The 21,560-nt window shown below is 39.7% G+C and overlaps 2 protein-coding genes and 2 long non-coding RNA genes across 4 annotated transcripts; 2 read left to right on the top strand and 2 right to left on the bottom strand.

Annotated features, from left to right (window-relative positions):
- Positions 1-10: 10 nt before the first annotated feature.
- LOC146487421 (cdc42 homolog) lies at positions 11-1,595 on the top strand. Its single transcript, XM_085085834.1, has 3 exons — positions 11-310; positions 405-463; positions 885-1,595. Exons 1-3 carry the CDS (start codon positions 145-147, stop codon positions 1,290-1,292), a joined length of 633 nt encoding a protein of 210 aa, XP_084941960.1. The 5' UTR covers positions 11-144; the 3' UTR covers positions 1,293-1,595.
- Positions 1,596-3,076: 1,481 nt separating this feature from the next.
- Positions 3,077-17,754, top strand: LOC146487419 (uncharacterized). Its single transcript, XM_085085825.1, has 2 exons — positions 3,077-3,140; positions 15,275-17,754. The coding sequence occupies exon 2, from the start codon at positions 15,329-15,331 to the stop codon at positions 17,381-17,383; it is 2,055 nt and encodes a 684-aa protein (XP_084941951.1). The 5' UTR covers positions 3,077-3,140; positions 15,275-15,328; the 3' UTR covers positions 17,384-17,754.
- Positions 7,151-9,452, bottom strand: LOC146487420 (uncharacterized). Its single transcript, XR_014857166.1, has 2 exons — positions 9,115-9,452; positions 7,151-8,200 (listed from the first exon to the last, which is right to left on the bottom strand). It is a non-coding gene; the product is annotated as an uncharacterized LOC146487420 (long non-coding RNA).
- Positions 17,755-18,107: 353 nt separating the features above from the next.
- On the bottom strand, positions 18,108-18,577 carry LOC146487418 (uncharacterized). Its single transcript, XR_014857168.1, has 2 exons — positions 18,277-18,577; positions 18,108-18,183 (listed from the first exon to the last, which is right to left on the bottom strand). It is a non-coding gene; the product is annotated as an uncharacterized LOC146487418 (long non-coding RNA).
- Positions 18,578-21,560: the final 2,983 nt, after the last annotated feature.

Genomic DNA, 21,560 nt, shown 5'->3' with positions numbered 1-21,560 from the left:
TGAACATCATTAACAAAAAAACTTTGACCAGTCGTTCGTTTCCTTGTGATATGTCGGTTTCTTGCTGAATCGCTTGTTGTTCAGCGTGAAAAAGAAAATGGCTATTTTTTAACACCAAGTAGTGCTCATGTTGCGGAACGTCAGATGGAGAATAACGAAAAAAGATTGCTCGTGGAGGAAACCGAAAACAGAGTAATTAAATGCGTATTAGTTGGCGATGGAGGAGTAGGGAAAACGTCGCTTCTCGTAAGCTACTTGACCAACGGATTTCCGAACGACTATATTCCCACAGCTTTTGATGATTACAGCGGTGAGTAGAGACTTAGAGCGAGTTATAATTTCTCATTGCTGCGGTTCAAAGCATTCCCGGTAATTTATTATTTATTCTGTTTTTGTTCGATCAGTGTCAGTTAAAGTCGACACGGTGCCCTACACATTACAATTTTGCGACACGGCTGGACAGGTAAAGGCATTGTATTTAAATATTTTCATTTCACTGCGCAAACCAATATTATGTTACGAAAGTTGTTTGTTGACTCTGATAACCATGAAATCGACTAATCATATTTAAGACACAACATTCTCAGTAAATGGTATTAAATGGTCTTGCGTGCTGGGCCTCAAGCTTTATCTCCCTTGAAACGTATTATTTTCCTTCTGATGCATGCGTTTAACACCCAATTAAACCAGCGGCCCAGCAAGGCAAATACTAATTAGGAATTAACAAACCGTGGCCCCTAATGTTATTACTTTACGGTTAAATTGTCCGACCCCAACCTAGCGTGAATCTGCGGTCGATCGGTGATAGGTTTGTTTACATTGTGATAGCGCTATAATTTGCACTCTCTGACTTGTTGAATAATGTGTTCGTTCTGTGTTTGCAGGAGGACTTCGACTCCTTGCGACCTCTCTGTTACCCATCTACCGATGTGTTTATCGTTTGTTTCTCAGTGGTCTCGCCAACGTCTTTCGCAAACGTTGCGGAAAAATGGCTCCCAGAAATCCGTCACTATTCGCGAACTGTTCCAGCGGTTCTTGTTGGCACTCACTGCGACTTGAGAACGGACGTACAAGAATTGATTCGGCTCTCAGACCTTGGACAAGAGCCCATTACGGGTCATAAAGCTGAAAGTTTTGTAAAGAAAGCTGGAATGGTTTGTTATATTGAAACTTCCGCCGTGACTCAAAAAAACATGAAATCCGTGTTTGATGAAGCAATTATCAGCGGATTAAGACCACCTGCGACTTCTAAAAAGTCTGACCTGAGAGGTTGTATATGCAGTGTTATGTGAGACGCTTTGGATATCGTTGTTTCAGTATGATTATCACGTTTCGATTTGATGCGATTCAGCGTGATCAACAAATGACCTCCCATGCTATGAGCGCCACGTTGACTACATGCGCTCGCAGAAATCAACAATATCAATTTTGTGGATAGAGGTCCTATGAAAGGAAGAAAATTTAGAAACTCATTATTTATATGCTTTGCCGGGTAAATTATGAAAAAATATATATAAATTATACACAGAAGATTCGTCGGGTTTATCAGAAGTATTTGTTATTTTCTGTAAGAAATAAATATGATTTTTGTAAGACTCGTAGACCCTTCTTTTGATCTTCGAAACTTGCATTTTTTTTTTCAGGGGAGGCAATCAGGAAATATCGCTTGGCTAGACTCATGTCTCGCTCAATTCTCGTTTCGCCACGTCCTCGGAGACCCAGGGGAAAGATAGTACGGGGGACGAAGAAAAGGTCGAAACAGGCGGGAATTGAGCTTTCGACTTTTTTCTCGTCCCCACTATATGACTTGGGTCTCCGAGGGTGGTGTTGCTAGTGTACGATTTCCGTGGGATTTTATGCATCTTACGTTCTCAACGTCAGCAGTTGCAGGGGCGGATATTCTTCATTTGTTTGCCTCGCTCGTGTTCGGCTTTGTATCAGTGAGCGCTTATATGTGCTGACCACCTCAGTGGTTGGGGGGGGGAGGGGAGCAGGGGCAGGGAAGTGAAAATGAACACTTGGTTTCATCAGACTCTCGGTTTTATGAAATGAGTCATGCGCCCACGTAAATGAGATAACTTGGCCACTTTAAAGAGACAAAAAGAGCTAAAAGCTCACGTTTCGAGCGCTTCCCCAACTTCCTTGTCACTACGTTCACGTCCGAGTTCACTGCCAGGAATTTCAGCCGTTCCAGACGGAAGAAATCTTCATGATTAATTCACTGAGCATATTTCTGATTCGCTTGAATGATTGAAACTTTTTTCACTCATTTTTAATTTAGTGTATGTATGTCCCAGAGCGTTCAAAACCAAAGATTTTATTTCCCAAGCAGAGAACGCAGTACACAGACGGTGGCTGAAACCATGATGCATCGTACCCGTCGCTCTGCTTCTTGATCATTTCGTTTCCACCTCAATACATGTCAGTCCTCGGGATATTATCCCACGCTTCGCTTGAATACGATTGATTTGCTGCGATTCTTTCAGCTGATTTCTTGTGCCAGAAGTAAATTTCCGGGTAAATTAAATATGCGAAACTGATTGCAACTGACTGACACTCTGAGTACAATACAGGGCAAGGGATAATTCGAACCAAGATATTTCAACAAAAAACATCCACAACCGTGTGTTTCCATTCAGAGCTTATTGCCCCAGTTGACTCAGGAGCTATCCTCTACCCCTGCCGGAAACTTGCAATCAGTTCGGTTGTGGGTGTGGGGGGGGGGGGGGGGGGGGGTGGGGGAGGGAGGAAGCGTGCACGCGGCAAAGGCCAGCGCGTTGGGTCGGGTATGAGATCATGCTGATAGCAAACGAGGCGCGCAGCGTGGAGTCGGCTATACTACCGAGCGAGCGGAATAACTGTTTTTGTTGCTTGATTTGCACGAAAGATTAAAAGACTATTTAATTATCATTATTACCCGTGATTCGGTGTCGTTTCACGAAAAACGCTCAAGTTCCTTTTCAAAAATTCGGGAAGATATATGCATATGCAATCAACCTCTTCCCAGCACCCACCCGACCCCACCCCCCAGCCTCTCCATCCTTGACAAAATTCTTATCGAGTGGTTACTCAGCAAGCACAAAATGGCCGGAGCGCGGAGCGTTTAGAGTTGAAGCTGAACTTGGAGTGATAATTTGAAGGTATGAGTTGAATTTAAAACCATTTTTACAAAAAATAATTGACTCCGATGATAGATTATTTTATTTGATGATGCAAGGTTTTTTTTTCCCTGGGTTACGCTATCGAACAGCGCCTGAAAACCGAGGCTTGACTTTGACAGTCAATCCCAGTAGTGTGCGTCCATGGCCGACCCTCGGCAAGGATAAAGGAGCTATCCAAACGCCTCGTTATTCGGGCCAAACTGAGTATTCAATAAGTCTCATTTGTCATTATCTTTCCAGTTACAAATCCGTGGATCAACCATCTCATTTTTGTCTTCCTTTGATGTAGGTAATCAGAAATTTATAATCTATAATCTATCATCATGGAGAGGAAGTGAGAGCTCTGAGAGGAAAATCATGTGGCCGTCAAATACCCTGGGGCCCGTTTCTCGAAAGTCCCGGTAATTTCCGGGCCCGTTAACTTATCGGGCAACTTACCGGGAAACTTTACCGGGCCCGATAATGTGTTTCTCGAAGCACCCGTAAACTTTCCCGGTAATTTCCGGGCCCGGTAAAATAGGGGATCGTTACCAGGCTCTTGCGCGCGCTACACGCTTGTTCAAAAGAGAAGGAGAACGACTTGGGACTACTCGATGGAAAAGCACGGTTATACTATGGATAGGACTGTCTTCATGATTTTAAAATCGATTATTGAAGGACAGTGCAATACATGCTAAGTTTAACTTTCAGTTAGTCGTTTTGTCAAAGGAGAGCAACCAAGAGAGATCATTATTTTGCATTATCATGTAATTTGCAAGATATGATCGGTTGCCTTTGGTAGCTCGATTCGACAGTTTCGCTTTTCGCCATCGTACATGTATCTATCGTCTGTGAAGTATTTTTTGTATGATGATACTTCACATGGATATGCGAATTGGAGATGCCATGTTTACATTATTTTAGAACGCGCCAGCGTGGGAGGAAGGAAGGTGTATTGATCTGCTGGATTCCGATCTGCTTTTCTCTTTGATGGTCAGTTCGTGGTTGTGCAACAAACATTTGGTGGTGTTAAAGGTAAGCTTATGTACGTTCAGATAACCATAGCTATCCCTTTTATTGTTTATAAATCAAATATTGTATTTTTGGTTCTTGGTTAGTCAGTTTATTGAAATCCTACACATACATCAAACCAGAAATGACTAATTCTAATTACACTCTTAGAAATAAACCATGTCTGAATGATAATGGTGAGCCAATTCCAATTTCTAGATACTAGGTATGAAGCAACACTTAGGGATTTTACTCTACGTAGCGGAATTTTATTGGATTGCTATAGTCTTTATATGACTAATACATGCTCAGTTGCTCAATCGCTAAAAAAAGTAGTCTCTGTTCCTGTGCCTGAACCCTACTGTGAAACCAATGAGTGGCTGTCATGTCTGGATTCAGATTAATGGTATTAATATTCAACTTTGATCATAATAATGTTACAAGTATGATAAAGTTGTAATCTTATTATAACTTGATACAGGAAGCCCGGCATAGTAAATCGAACCCAATCGAACTAAATTTCAATTGAACTCAATCGAACTCAATCGAACTCAATCCGTGGATTGAGTTCGATTGAGTTCGGCAATCGAACAAAATCGAACTCACCGAAAAGAAAAAAAATCAATCGAACCAAATCGAACGAATTCGTGATTTGTGTAAAACAGGAAAACATTGAAAATCCCTAACCATCTTGGAAGCTCGAGTTACTTCAGTCCGGAGTGTAGCGCACGTGTTTTACGTAAACGAAGAAATTACGCAGAAATGGATTCAGATGCGCTGTGGATTGTAAGCTTCAAATGCGTAGCAAAAAGGCTACCAGGAATGCCGCTTTGACGTCAAGGATGGCGAATTTTTTTAGTAATTTGCTTGTATTTTTGCATAAAAGTAACCCTTCGATTTGTCATTCAGCAATTGTAAGTTAGCTAAAAAAGGAAAGGGTACGACAATTTCGGAATACGCCCGCGGGAATAATGATAGCTTTGTTCTGTTCTGTTCTGTTTTCTTAACTGCCGTGGACAGTTTATAAATGGGGTTTCTGTTATTGAAAAATTGTAACAAAGTACAAGAAAAACCTGCTTTGATGGGCTTGCTTTTTGCTTGCTTTGTGTAGGTTTACCAGAGCCAATCGAACTCAATCAATTAAATTGTGTTCGATTGAGTTCGGAAACCGAACTCAATCGAACACAATCAGATGGATTTAGTTCGATTGAGTTCGATTTGTTCGATTGAATTCGATTTGTTCGGAAATCGAACTCACTGAAAGTCTGGTGTTCGATTTCGTTCGATTGCCGAACTCAATCGAACTCAATCCACGGATTGAGTTCGATTGAGTTCGATTGGGTTCAATTTTCGAACGTTCGATTTACTATGCCGGGAGGAAGTCAGTCTGGCAGCTGGTAACACTGCACTGCTGCTGTTACAATTTACTGGTAATAATAAATATATTTGCACCTGAATAACACTTGGTTGCCAAATTGCTCACTTGAAAATACAAATATTTGTGATTTTTTGTTCAAAAATCAAACTCATTCCAAAACCAGTCATGCATTATCTTGGAGAGGGGAAAGGGAGGATGCTAGTGATAGCAATTAATATCAGTGGGAGCATAATTGTGGTCAGTTTATGACTATTTTGCCATACTTCTGGTCAGCCAAGATTAACCTACTGTATTGGATTACAGTCATGACCTTTGGTGATGATCACTGAAATGATGTTTAGGACAACAACACTTCTAATAGTACTAATAATTTATTGATGATTTAACCTTTTAGGATAAAAAAAAAATGGACAGGCACAACACCAACTGGGGCAAACAAGGAAAAGGCCACCAATTTAGACACTTACTCAAGCTCAGCTGGTAGTAATATATTCGAACCATACAATAATTGATATTTTCAAAATAATCTAATCACCAGTACATTCTGTGTGAATATTCATTTTTAATTATTAGTGTGTATTAATAAAAAATGAACAAAAGCTAATGCTGTATTCAAGTGACTAATTATATAATAGGTTGCAGATCTCAATTTTATGTTCCAGAATTAAGTTATACAATGTAGCCTATCCACTGAGTGTCTCCAATATATTTTAAGTAATTAGTTTATACCCTTAAGGGGTAGATGCTAAATAAAAATAGTAACAATAATAAATTTTAGCTGCAAGAAAACATTTAGTGAGTTAATGACATTGAGTTGGCAGAACTAAGGAACCCTATAGCATTTTGGAACCTTTCCGAAAATGCTACTTATACATAGCTATTAAGATATTGGTCAGGATATATCATCATCATCATCGTTATCATTGATAAGGTTCTTAGCAGCCGACCACATGCATCTTTTTAATAGCTCCGAACATGTGCTGAACATGTGGAGATTAGAAAGTATAATTTATTGAATTCTAGGCAAAACAATTATTTTTCCTTTTGTACTTTGAAACAGTGACTGCAAAACAATTATTTTTCCTTTTGTACTTTGAAACAGTGACTGCATACTATAAAATGAAGATGCAAAAGGTGGAATTAGAAATGAATCATTTCAAAGAACAAAAGAGAGGAGGAGGAGAACTCTTGGCATACCTCTAAGGACCAGCTCTACAGAAAAAAAAATTATTGAAAAGAGTAATATTATTGATACACTGGCCATTAATGGGTACATTTGAGACACTCACCATTGTATTGCCTGTTTCTCGAATCTCTATGTTGAATGAAATGCGCAGTGACATTCAACCCAGCAAGCCTCAACACTGAAAACTTGGGGAACGGGGGGGGGGGGGGGGGGGGCTAACAGAGTATTACATTGTTCATTGCCCTTTTAGAGTGCATTATTTGCAGGAAATAGGAAAAATGATGAGAGTGTATCAACCTTTTTGCAATAAATAATTATTATTGCTTGTAGCTTTGAACATTATAGACGTCTATATCTGCATTAGAACAGGTAATTAAAGCGCATGTTCATTAGACCTGTGACTTTGAACAGTGTTGAATATTGGGGCCATATAACTCCAAAATATAACTTTAATTTCAACAATACTAATGTATACTATCCCACTGGAATCTGATAGCCAGGTTAACAGGTAATATTCTTGCTGGATATCTTTTACATCAAACTTTTCACAAGTCATCTCAATAATTATTCATGCAGGCTATCAGATTTTTTTGTAATTTCTTTTTTTCTGCTTGTCATTTGAACTGGTAAATAAAAAAGATACATCCCTGTGAATGTATGAAACATATTTTTGAACTGCAGATGAAAGATTAAATAGAAGAAAGTTGCATAAATAACTGTGAAGGTCTTTCTTCTATTTAAAATTGATACAATAATTGCTTCATATTTATCAACACCAAAAAATTCCCCACCGAAATGTTTTCTAACCAAATAAATCTGCCAAAAAAATTAAACCTAAGCCACCCAAAAGTCCAACTGAAAATCCCTAACTTCAAACCCACAAAAGCTTTGAATCATACATCAGTAACAAATATAACTGAGTACCCTCCCTTGGGGTGGGAAGAATAGTGGGACTTAAATTATGTTTTGGTTAATGGCTTAAGTCAGAAGCTAATTGTTTGGCAGATTTGAGCCCTCAAATTACAAAGTGAGCATGGAACCATATAATTTTCTGACACAAGAACCAGACTGTACGTATGCCAAAAATGTTGTATGCCAGGTCATTTCAAGGTGGCTACTTAACTTTTTACATTCTCATGTTGTTTCACTAACAAAAATAGTCAGTTTCACTTTCATGAAGTCCTATATTACAAGGAAAAGAAAGTATTGAAATACTTTAAAAGAATTAGCAGTTCCCATATTTTTAAGTATGTCTAACCTTATGTAAACATTTAGTAAAATTGAGTTTAATTATCACATGTAAAGGATTTACTGCCAGTGCAGTTTTCAAGCTCATTTAATTCTCCCAATTACTCATGTATGTACATTTTTCTTAATTAAAATTTTCATTAAAATTCAATTAAGCTGTTCACACTCAGTCTTCTTCCATCAGTTGTTCCCCTGCTCCTGATGTTCTCAGTTAGCCCTCTTCTGTCAGTTGAACCCCTGTGGATGAAAAAGAATTTTCAATAAAAATTATCTTGAAAAATAATTATTCAATAACAATTTAAAAACATTATTCAAGTTATTGTTCACAAAATTATTTAAGTGCATGTTCAGCTGTCCTTTTTGGTTATGTCTAAGGGTGGGCCTCATGCCCGAAAATCTCTCGTGCAGCTGTTCTTGTCTGTACCATGCTGGCACTTGCTTGGTTTGGCATGCTTATGTCTGCCTGTTCAGTTGCAGTTGTGGCTGCTCATTCATTCATTCAATACATTATTTGGGCAGTTCAGTTGTACGTCTGCTTTCCATGGCCCAAAGAATATTTTCATACGTTTTTTATTTACTCCCCCTCCCCCTACCCTACCCTACCCTACCCTTGCCCCCAGTTATTTTATTTTTTTGTTTGTTTGTTTGTCCTGTGAACTCCTATGTTACACTAGGTCAGTAACACAAATCCCTGTATTTGTAGTTGAAAATGACACCTCCATCACTTTCGTTTTTTTCCCCAAATTTATGAAGTGTTTATTTACAACCATCAATGACTTGAGTACTGAGTGGGTTTAGTTTCAATTCAGCCGGATTTCCTTTTTGTTATATTCATCTTTCCATTTCAAACACGTTAGTTATTTCCCCCCCATTTTCGTAGTAAATGCAGCTAATTCGGTAATTCTCATACTGTACTTTTTCGGACGATCGGAAGCAGTTTCTACGTAAAAAAAGCCAGCTTAGATCTCAAACAAAAACCATCTAAGGGCCACGCAGGGGCAAGTATATGCTTTACGGGGCAAAATTGCAAGTCCTCCCGGGATAACCGAAATTCGAAACACACTGAGCAAATTACTGTAGCTCTGGTTTTTACCGACTGAAACCAACTGGATTAGGAGTTTGTTCTAGTTCTAAAATTGCAAAATATTTACCTGTGTTTTCGCGGACAGCGGACAGCTTCTCGTACTGTACGGTATCTCTCGAAAGGTTTCCTCCAGTAAACTCGTCAACAAGCGAATTTATTACTTCCCTGGATAACCAGTATCTTTCTATTATTTCTCTTTCTTCTATTTTGTCTAAAATCAATCGCTCTTGGTAAGTACGCGACCGACAAACCGGGGCAAAAATGACCGCCTCCGGCGGCCATCTTGTTTTCTTGCAACAAAATATTGCTTCCCGTAAACTTTACGGGCACTTTACGGGAGGTCATGACCTCCCGTAAATTACCGGGCAACTTACCGGGCAACTTACCGGGATCGTAAATAACGGGAGTTTCTAGAAACACCCGTAAACTTATCGGGGGCTTAACGGGCAACTTACCGGGCCCGATAAGTTACCGGGACTTTCGAGAAACGGGCCCCTGGGGTTGACCAATTCCTGACCCCTGGGATTGATAGTGTGGGAAAATGCCTGGCACTAAATACCTCAGTGGGGTGGGGGATGGGCACAGAGCTGGAATTGACTGATGCATTAATTGGTTGAATTCAATTGAATATGCAAAATGAACAAAATCGAAGCGAAAGAAAATGAGAAAGATTCTGCACAGCTGCATACATAATTTAATACATATACCACTGTTAACCCATGTCAGACAGGCAGTGAGTATTGAATAGGGTTTGAGTTGGAAATTGTATGCAGTCATAACCGTAGCTTATCTATGGGGTTGTGTGGAAATCTTGCCAAACGTTGAGCAATACAAAATGCAATTGGACTTTTTGTCCAAATTTTCGGTAATATAAAATTTTAATTGTATTTGAAAATGCAGCTCAACTTCATTGTCATTGATTTCGCACATCCAACATGTGTGTTTCATTATATAAGAAAAAAAAGAAAATTCTGCTCTGACCAAAAGCTGTTGGGAATATGGCTTGTAAACATTTAATGCATAGTGTTTTAGGAAACCATTGACAAGCGGAGCCAGCTCACCTTCTCCCTCCCCTCCGGACATAATGAACAACTTGCAGGGCCTTTGATTTGGGTAACAGGGATGGCTCAGTGGTGTGGGTTCTTGCATGCCACCAGTGTATTCCAGGCTTGATGCCCAGAGATGATGCTTGTCTTATGTGGCTTGAGTTTCTTCTTGGTCTTCATCTTTGCTCGAAGGATTTTTCTCTAAATTCCCCAACTTTTTTAGCACCACAAAAACCATCAGGAAACAATGAATGAAGAGCCACTCTGTCGATATGCCACAGATTCAGTGTTCCAGATAAGAGAGGGGTCTCAGGTCAAAAACCCGAGAAGCCTGGCTTCCTGACCCAACAAAATGAATGGCAAACTTAAGAAGATTTAGAGAGAACCAGAGCTATTGACCCCTCAAAATTCTTCATTGATTCTCTGATTTTGAAAGTTACAGTATCTGGAACACTGCAGATTACCATCTTTACAGAATGGTGGCATGTATGAGTTGACTATCCTCAATTTGATCCAAAGGTGTTCAGAGTGGTACAATGATTCGACAATTGTCATGTTCCCATAAGTTTTTTCTCCTTGTGATTCATAGTTCATAGTTCACAGAAGTGACCTAAAAGTAAAAGGTGTACTTCAGTAAAACAAAATTAAGTAGTACATGTGTGTCTGTATCCAATGAGATTAACATTGCAACACTACAGTGCTGAATGTGAACACTCCCCCCCCCCCCCACCCCCCTTCCTTTAATATTTTTTTAGGATTTTCACATTTCAGGAAAAGAATTAGTGGGCCCCACTTACCTTAAGATCTGGATCAGTTTGTCACTACACAATATCAAAGTGTGTTAAATGCATTAAGTGCATTAAATCCAATTTCCACTCTGAAATCTACCACCTGAAACACTGTCAGTAGTTCAAATAAAGTTGTCAGACGCTGACAATCAGTGGCACCCAACAAGGCTCTTTCAGAAAAATTCTTCAAAATAGTGTCTTTATCTGTTTACTGACTCAGAGGTGTTTTTTGTTTGCTTTTAAAAGGGGTATTTGCTTGCACTCTCTTGGTGTGCATACATGTTAATGCAGTGTGGTGTGTTTAGATTGTTTTATCTGTCAGTGAATGTTCAAGTCACGAAAATGTTATGGAACAGATCCCTATCCATCAAATTTTATGAACTGCTGTTAGCTTTCTGAAAATCCTACATGTAGCTTGCCTTTTTTTCACTCTGTTGACAACTTTTTGTCAACAGAATGTTGATGTCATTTTGAAAGACATTTTGAATGTTTTGTCATTTTCTCATTTATTAACCAGGCTCAAAATAAATTATAGCATCACATTTACTCCATTGCGCATATGCCACACATTGACATATCCATTCCAGCAGTATGCAGGATATTTGTCCCATGAACCTAGTATAATGACCTTACGCCCTACAAGTCTCCTGTAGCTCAGTAGTAGAGCATCTGAACTAATAATGGGAAGGTCTTAGGTTCGACTCCTGATAGTAGCACTTGGTTTTCCTTTATTCAGAGAATGCCTGTGTCACTTTGAACAATAACATCATTCTCAACATTTTTGTCTCTACAAAAACAAATTAAAGAAATAAATTTCCCCTTGGTGTTTTATTTATAAGTTTTAGGCCGCAAAACACCAAAAAAAGCATATATTTTGAACAATTCCTGAGTTTATTTAGATTTTTGAGGTGATTAACCCCCCTGGGCGCTTTTTTCGGGCTCTTGAGGGTGGCCAGGTATTCGAGGTAGGCACTTATCGTTTCCCCAACATTTTCAGGATGCGAGGACAGTTTTTTAGAGAATGACAAAACAAGGGATAACAAGTTTATTTTGCTTCAGCAAGACAAATCAAAGTGCAAAATCTAACATAAACAATATAAAAGTTCATTGACTACCCCGTCTAAAACCAATTTTGTAACACAACTGACACTTTTCTTTCTTCATGCTGGGCTAGTACAGAATTTTTGTTGTTGTTGTTGTTGGGGTGGGGGTGGGGTGGGTGCTTATTAACTTTTTGGGCTTTCAGGGTGGGCGCTTATTCGAGATGGGCACTTATTCGAAGGTGGGCGGTCAATCAAATAAATACAGTAACTGTTCAATAATTGCAAATTGGATATGACATGATAGATAGCCAACAAGGCACGTAGCTGGTGAGGGCTTGACTATAATCATCCCATATCCAACAAAAGTAATGTACGTCTTGCTGATTTCATTTCTGTAGAATGACCTGAAGAAAATTTGACGACTGCTATTTTGGGGTATGATGTAATGGCCGTTATCCCAGGGCTGCTGAGCCAATCAAAACTCTGGAATTACATTATCCAGTGATTCAGTTTTTCAACTAATTACAGTCAAACCTCCATGTGCGACCACCTCCTATAAGCGACCACCTATCCAAAACAGGGCTCAAAGATAGCGACCAGCTGGTCGCATATGCGACTAGATTTTTTATTTTGCACCTAAAAAATTATATGTGGTCGCACTCATGCGCCTAAAAACGCCCAAGTTCAGTGCGCCTGAATTGGGGCCACTTTGATTCCATATCTGACAATTCTTGTGTACTCTGCCTGATTAACACGAAACAGAAGCTTGAAATAATAAATTCAAATGTGGATGTAACACAATTAGGTTCCACATAAGAAAGTTACATCGTTTTTCTTACATCAGTGTGTATTTTATTTGCTGTTTCCCCAAGTTAATTTCTTGTCCGTGTTTCATCCCACCCCAGACTTTACCCCAGACTCTTCTACGTTATGTTACCGCACCGTTGACACGTACGTACGAGTGAAGGCAACCTTCTGAAACATTTGCTTCTCGCGCAATTTAGTTCGCTTTGTCGATAATGTTTAAACAATCTGGTTTAAGAGACTTTTTTCTTCAATGTAAGAACAAGTGTTACGTATTTCCTGTGAAACAATGAGTTAAGTCAATGCGCTGTCAACAATGTAATTTATTCTCGTTTTCAAAGTGCTCATTTACAAAAAAGAAAATTTGTTCTCAAACAGCTGGCCGCTGCCTTCCAACACATTTAACCCAACTTCAGCGGTTGTGAAGTGGTTAAACAGTGGAAAGAAATCAATGCGACCTAACCTTGACTACAGAAATTAGCCAAATGAATCAATTTCAGTCGGGTGATCCGTGTAATATTCAAAAAAATGTAACAGTATTATTGCTATCTCAAACGTACAGTAAGAGACTGAAAGAAACAAACACACGATTGAAATAAAAGATTACCGTGCTGATTAACAATCGGCAAGCGAAAATAAGAAAAAGAAATTAACAACGTTGTTGGTGTCGTCATGACACCATTATCAACGATCACTAATAAAATGTCTGAAGCTTCTGATTTTTCTTTTTGGTGCTACCAGCATTTTAAGTTGTGCTCCTAAGAGTTTTAGCTGTGCGCCTAAAATTTCGTCAGTGCGCCTAGAAATAAAAAATAACCTTTGAGCCCTGCAAAACACCAAATTTTTCCCATTCAAAGCCCTATAGTTGGAACTTCTCATAAACGACCACCTCTCATAAACGACCGTGACCACTTTTTGAGGTGACAGCATTTTAATTTTATATTGTTTTTAACCTCTTGTAAGCAAGCACTTGACATGTAGTCTGATCCCCATGTTCACTGCATGTACTACACTACTCAGAGTTTAGGAGAAACTTTTAGTGACAACCTAGCACTATTGTAACTAGGAAAATGTAAGCAATATATTCTCTTCGAATAAGTAGTTGTGTCAGACCTGTGCCCAGAAGAGACCCCCTCTGGTGCGACACTCATAGGCGACCACCTCCCCTAAGTGACCACTAAATCTTGGCATTCTGGGTGGTCGCTTATGGGAGGTTCGACTGTATTTATGTATTGTGAGTAAGAATGATGTATCATTTAATAAGTGATACAGGCATACTTGGAAAAACACATTTATATGAGCAAGCGGCATTTACATGTGTAGGTACTGTATGAAAAAGGTGCCACCATGTATACTTACTTATTTATCCTCTTCATGCCCCTGAGGACACTTCAGGCGATTCAGCCCCCATGTATGGGTGTGGCCATCTGTTTTTTGTCTTAGTTTTGATTTTGTTTTATTCATGAAGACGCTTACTTTTTGATATTGAAAAAGGCCTTAAACTCTTTGTGATATGCTTGAGCTAAGAACTTTATTAGCAATTTTAATTTTATACCATTTTAGGCTCAAGATGTGAATTCCCAGCTGTTAGAATCAATGGCCTTAATTAACATGCTTATAATATGTGAATACATCTGAAACTTCAACTACCCACCCCACGGTCAAACCCTTGGACATTACACTTTTGAGAATTAACATCTTCAAACTCTCCCCCCCCCCCCCCCCCCCCCAATGACCAAAAACGCTGAAAGCCTTTTATATCCCTTATCTTTTAAGTGCTGAAGTACCTCTCCCCAAGGAAAACATTTTCAGCTATATTTTAGCTTTTCATGTGTTGCACAGATACAAATAAACACGTTAAACCCTTGAAGCCCTACCAGTGATCAGCATCAAATTTTTCCTTGTAATATTAGTGCTTATTCAACCCCTGAGGTCATGCAAATTAAGGATATGATCACCTAAGGTGAATTTTCTTGATATTTTAATAACTTTTCCCCAGTACTTTTATAAGAAAAGTATGGGAACAATATAGGAGAATTTGTTCTTTGATATTAAGGACTAAAGGGTTAATTAAAGATGGTGGCACTGCAGGGTACTCAACCCCTATGAGAGGAGACCATGGGGGAAAACAAAAGTCTCTATAACCGATCCTCTTCAACAAACTCAACTCACATTAGCCTCCCACGCAGTCGTTTTTAGGGGACTCGAGTCCCCTAAAAATCGAACCCGGTCGACACTGGTGGGAGAACCCGGTCGACACTGGTGGGAGGCGAGTGCGCTCACCAATGCGCCATCCTTGCTGCCCAAGTTTCTAACTGGCCTGAAATCACAGATTCTCCACTACTATTATACACAAATACTGAAGACTCGCAGGGTAAAAGAAAGCCATTGGAGAGCTTTAAATGTAACCAGAGCAATCTTGGAAATAATTCGATGTTCAACAGGAAGCCAGTGAAGATTAAAAAATAAAGGTGTGATATAATCACATTTATTTTACTCATATTGTTTATTTTTTTTTTTTTTTCCTTTCTTCATTTCATCTCCAGAACGGGAAAAAAAGGGCGTTTTGAGTGTTGAATCTCTAGAAATACGCCGTAAAGATGAGTGCAGTTATTGGAATGAGATATTTGTTTACAAGGATACGTCTCCGGCGACGTTTTCCCAGTATGAGCCAAAAGCTTCCGTCAAACTCATTGAAAGTTTTCGAAAACTTGCATAGCACATCATGGCCACCACTTAGGATTACCGAAGCAACGAGAAAAGTCGACCGCCCTTACCTCTTCCACCGTCCCACTGCTCTCTGCTCTACTGAGTCATCGCGTCTGTATCGAGCTGATATTCTGCCCAGGAAGAGAATGACGTCACTGAAGACAGTTGAAGATGAGCTTAAATCGTTTGACAAGGTCAAGAATTCAGCAGACTTAGTGAACAGAGTCACTACGTTATACAACATTGCCAAGATCACTGAAGGAGATGAAGAACAGAAGCAAATGTTGAAAGAAGAAAGAGAAAAGATACGACAAGGACAAGACAGTCCATACTTGGAATTGCTGGAAAGTATCTCAAGAGACATTTCCAGATGCGAGCCTCGGGACCTTTCCAATGTGCTGTGGGCTTTAGGAAAAATCGTGGAGAAAGAACACAAGCTGGTTGAAGTGTGTGAAAAGGAGATTCTGTTATGTGGTATCGTGGCTTTCAACGATATAGACATCCTCAAGATTGTGAATGGATGTGCAAACCTGAACTTGAAAACATCAGGCATATTTGAAAACGTTCAAGAAGCTATTTTGAATGGCCGGGTAAAGATTCAAGATTTTGAGGATCGTGGGCTGTGTGGAATGTTGTGGTCATTTTGTAAGACAGAGAATGGGTCTGCCGGAATGTTTGATGTTTTCCTAGAGGAACTTTTATGCAGAGGTGTTTCCAAATGTCATCCTAAGGACTTTGCTACTATCATGTGGGCTTTAGGAAAAATCGGAACGAATGGACACAGGCTGGTTGAAGCATGCGAGAGAGAGATTCTGATACGTGGTATTGTGGCCTTTGACAATGCACACATCTGCCAAATTGTGAATGGATGTGAAAACCTTAATTTGAGAACATCAGATATATTTAAAAACTTGCAAGAAGCTATTTTAAGTGGGCAGAAAAAGGTAAAAGATTTTGCGGATCGTCACCTGTGTGAAATGTTGATGTCATTTTCTAAGACGGAAAACGGGTCTATTGAAATGTTTGATATTGCATTGAAGGAAATTCTATCAAGAGACTTCTCTAGGATTGCCGCCCGTAATTTGGCGGAATATGTGTGGTCATTTGCAAAGAGGGAGTTTAAAACAGACGAGTTGTTTGACCGAATAGAAGAAGAAATTCTAGGTCGTAGAACTGTTGATTTTCACACGTCTAATTTGATTCTGATTACATGGGCATTTGCTACAGCTGAGAAGGGAAGCAAGCGACTTTTCCATGTTATGGATGGCGAACTTTTTCAAAGGGGTGTTACGACGTTCAATAATTTGACACTGTTTCAAATTGTTTGGCCTTTTGCAAAAAGAGATTTGAAAAGAGCCAAAGTATTTGACCTTGTGGAGATGGAGATTTTAGACCGTGGTGTCGATAAGATTGAATGTCACGACCTTGTGTTGACCCTTTGGTCGTTTGTTTCCGCTGAAAGGCATAATGACATACTAATTGCTAAAATTGAAGCTGAATTGTGTTCGAGAGATCGCAAGGAGTTCGATAACGTGCATTTGTGTCAAGTTGCGTGGTCTCTTGGAAAAGCAGGTTGGTCAGGTCACAAGCTGTTTGAAATAATTGAAGCAGAAGTATTTCAGCGTGGCCCAAGTGGGTTTATCGCGAAAGAAAAATGTATGCTCATGCGAGGGTTTCTTGAGGCCAAAAGGGGCAGTAAAGATTTCTTTGAACTTTTATTAAGTTCTTTTTCAGCAGGTGATTTTCAAAGTCTGAGCAACTTTGATTTCTGTGAGTTTGCAGGGTGTTTCTCCAAGGCGGGTGTTGAAGCAGGATCCCTGGTTGATGCCTTAGAAAGGGAAATCCTAACAAAGGAAAAGGGTTATTTTACTGAGAAACAGCTTTCATTCATAAAGTGGAATTTTCAGAAGGCTGGAAAGCGAAGCAAAGCCCTCTTCGAACCATAAAGTTAATGGTTATTCTTCACATAAATAGGGCGGTTTCCAGTTGAGTGTCGTAAAACCAAAACCAAAGTAATTACTCTGACTAATCGCAACGGGTGCAAACAACACAACGACCCAATCAGAATTCGAAGCAAATACATGTAACCGGCGCCAAGCGCGGGAAAAAGCGTGTGGTGAAGACACGATTGGTGTTTGGTTTGGATTCCCATTGGACATTGGTTGAGAAAGTGGTGCGAGTCTTGTTAACCAATCATAGAGCGTAGAAATGCAAAACCGAAGTAAACGCGAAATTACTTTTGACACACAATTGAAAACCGCTCTATCATACAAGTTAATTGTCCCGATTTCATCTGAATTGGCCTTATCTCAGGGCTGCAAATAACGGCCGGTCAACGGACAATGTCCGGTCAAAATCGGGTATTGACCGGACAAATCCTTGGATTGCCGGACATCTTGTCCGGTCCTTTACAGACTCGTTCAGAGAAATTTTCTATTTGATAATCACGAGGGACAACATTCGTGTTTCCGAAAGAAAAAACAAACGAATATAAAACTAGACAAATTAGTGGTCGAGAAATTCCCGGTAGTCGCAAACTTCCACGATGTCATCAAGTCCTGTCGCGACCGCAGATAATCGTGTCTTTCGTTATTTTATTTACTTTAAGTGTTTCCAATTAGTATAGGGTTTTACCTTTGGTTAGATACCATGATTGACTCTTAAATAAAGTGATTGATTGAATGATCGGAAAGCGCCCTCACGAAGAATAATATTGCTGCACCGAGAATACTCCACGTAGCATTTGCTGCAAAGTGCGAAAAGCGAACAAACCATACGTCACTTCCGGCACACCCTGCAAAACATGCTTGGTTACTAAGCTTTCTGATAATTTCATCACTCGATGCAACTCAAAAATGGAGCGTATAACACAAAAAGTGGAAGAATAAGGTTGTCTTAAAGGGGTTCTAAATGGAAGAAAGTCAGCGAGCGCAACAATTGTACCTGGAATAAGAAGCCATGCATTTAATACAATTACATACAGTGCCGAATATCGAAACCTTTCGACGATATAAGTGTTTCTTGTTTATGTTTACATTTCAGTTAGCTTCTTTCTTCAAATTAATTAAGAGATCGATTGAACCCTTCAGCTTTCATATATTCTTCACATTTTACTTAAAGTTCAGTTGTAGAAATGATGTGGCGATTGTCAAAATGTTATATTTAATTGAGTGATTTTGGCAGATGTGAAGTAAAACGGACAATTGCGGTTGTAGCTTGCGTAACCGTTCCACGTACTGAATGCGAGGCTTCTTTTGCAGTAAAGAGTAGTAAAACTATTAACTTGTAATTTTTATTGCCAAACCGACTTAGATTCAGTTGTTGTTCTTTTAGTTGTAAAAGGATCACTGTGCAATCTAGGTTCACTATCGCAAGAGTTACGACTGTTAAAATTTGACCGGCCAAAAACGGGTAGTGTCCGAGCAAAAACATGTTTGACCGGACAGCGTGACCGGCGCCTGCCCGTTAGTTATTTGCAGCCCTGTTATCTTGGTGCTTCCAAATGTCTAGCTTGCGAGCAAGCTCTCTATTAGGTCAACCGCGAGAGGATATAGCCCCAATCCTCTATCGACTCGCCTCGCTCGCCTGACTCGCGCTACATCCTTTCGCGGCCGATCTTACAGAGAGCTTGCTCTCCGGCTACCAAATGTCAAAATGTCGGAACATTCCAATTTTGTGTGAAAAAGTAACTTCATTAAATCCTAGAATAACTTTTGGATCTTGTATATCCCCAAGTTTGCAAGGGACCTTTAGGAAACTGATATGATAAGTTGGTCTGCAAAGACGATTTCTGTATTACGAAGAACACACAAAACTACTATTTCGTGACATCGGTAAAAATGTTTGTTACTCGTGATACAATTGTTGTTGTAACGACATAGAACGTCTACGTAAATATAAAAGATCATTTTTTTCCTTGTGTTGTTATTTTTTATGTACCTGTTACGTCGTTGTTTTATCTTTGTTCTCAGGAGGGAGTTTAAGAAGCTACTACGGCAACGTCAACAAGAACGTCTCAAAGCAATAAGATTTAATGAGAAAAACACACCGAAGGCCCTGCACATGCGTTACAAGTTTTAGTACATTACGTTGACGTACCTGGTCAAACAGCAACGTGAATTAAAATGGCCAACTTCAAGGGTTTTTGGAGAACGTGACGGCAACTTTTCACTCGGTCTCAACTTGAACGCCGTCCCCAACTGTTCCGTGACTAGATAGTTCGGTCACAATGTACAAATTGTACGAATAGGAATAATCGCAAAGTAGTACAATTAAAGTGAATTTATCTTTTCAAGTGACGTTTTCGCTGGCGTTGCCGTCGTGATTTCGACATAAGGGATTTTTTTATAGTTTTCGTGACCTTGTTGTTATGTCGCTGGTGTGACTAACACTAACGACATAAGCAGGCCCGTAGCAGGGGGAGGGGCAGGGGCGACCCCAGAATTTTTGGAAGTACAAAAACAATGTGCCAAAAAAATATATAATAATATTAAAACAAATTAATGCGCATCAATCAGTCTTGAATTCTGACGCTGCAAGTGTCTTTCCACAACCTTTAATAATTTGTTTTCTCGCTGTCAATTTCCTTCGTTAACAGTTTGTTTTTACGCAGTGGCTATTCGTACGGCACCCGTACGACGACTTGTATTTGCTATTTGTACGGGAGTCCGAAGATTTCATAGGATTTCTCTGTAATTCCTGATTCTCGCTTATCCAAATTATTATATTTACCTTTAGAAGGAATAAGCGAATCCAGTGAGTGCCCTTTCTTTGAGCGAGATAAGTTTTCGTACTCTCTGCTCACTAAGCGAACGAGCCACTCGCGACACTTGGAATTGTTTTGCGCTATATTCACGCACACGTCACGCGATTAGAAGAGACCATACAGCGACTGGTATTTGCTGTTCATTTGGGATTCCTATGAGTATCAGTAAAAATTATCATTAAATTTAAGAATCGCTAACCTAGTTGAGAAATTCAGACAACTGATCCTGACCGGTGGTATACTGATTGAGCAGTTCCGTGGACTCCCGTATTCCCAACCTGCGTGATGCTATTCGTACGGCCAGAAAGCCGCGAAATGGGAGTTTCACTTAATGGAAGAATTTACCTATTGGATACTCGCATTTCCGTACAGAAATTATGTTGAAGATAAAAGAACACAGCTCTCCTTCTGACACAGGTATAAATTTTCACTGCAATGACTAAAACTGCGCCTACTATAGAAGGAAGAAGAATTCCCGTACGAATAGCAAAAATGCGAATAATTCGTACGGGATTAACAACGTGAGTTCAAATTCATTGAATTGCCAAGTTGTCACTTACCCCCCGATCCAAGCCAGTGTATTATAACTATTTATAAGATATAAGAAATTCTTTTCGCACATTTTCAAGCTACAGCGTACTAATTGTAGCCAGTTGATCTGTGAAGAAGAGGTTGCGTGACATGTGCGAGTTTATGTTGGTAGCTCGGAAAAAGTTTGAAGTGTCGCGAGTGGCTCGTTCGCTTAGTGAGCAGAGAGTACGCAAACTTATCTCGCTCAAAGAAAAGGCACTCACTGGATTTGCTTATTCCTTCTAAAGGTAAATATAATAATTTGGATAAGCGAGAATCAGGAATTAAAGAGAAATCCTATGAAATCTTCGGACTCCCGTACGAATAGCAAATACAAGTCGCCGTATGGGTGCCGTACGAATAGCCACTGCGTTGTTTTTATATACAACAGCAACATAGGCACTCCTAGCCTGTGAATCGGAAATAAGAACCAAAATGGATCGAAAGCAACCAATCTCAAGCCATCAAAGCTGTTGAAATAAAGTACTTGTTTTCTAAAGCCGCTGTTACACTAGGCAACTTCCAACTTGCAACCTCTTGCAATTTGTCTCGCAATTTTGTTGCGAGACAAGTTGCACAAATCTTTGCCTAGTGTGACATGCCATGAAACGAACATGTCTCGCAATTTTGTTGTTGTCGTAATCGTTGCGAGAAGTAGAAGTCGCTTCTACTGCGACAAAAACGTTGCGAGGCATGTTAATTTGTAGGGCATGTTACACTAGGCAACGATCCGTGCATATTGTGTCGCAACGGCTAAACGAAATAGCGAGACAAGTTGAGAGAAAAAT

This window comes from Pavona decussata, unplaced genomic scaffold (assembly GCF_977016875.1).
Source record: "Pavona decussata unplaced genomic scaffold, jaPavDecu1.1 SCAFFOLD_16, whole genome shotgun sequence".
In the NCBI taxonomy this organism is placed as follows: Eukaryota; Metazoa; Cnidaria; class Anthozoa; order Scleractinia; family Agariciidae; genus Pavona; species Pavona decussata.
Note: the sequence above shows the minus strand (reverse complement) of the source record. Positions and strands in the feature narration are given on the sequence as shown.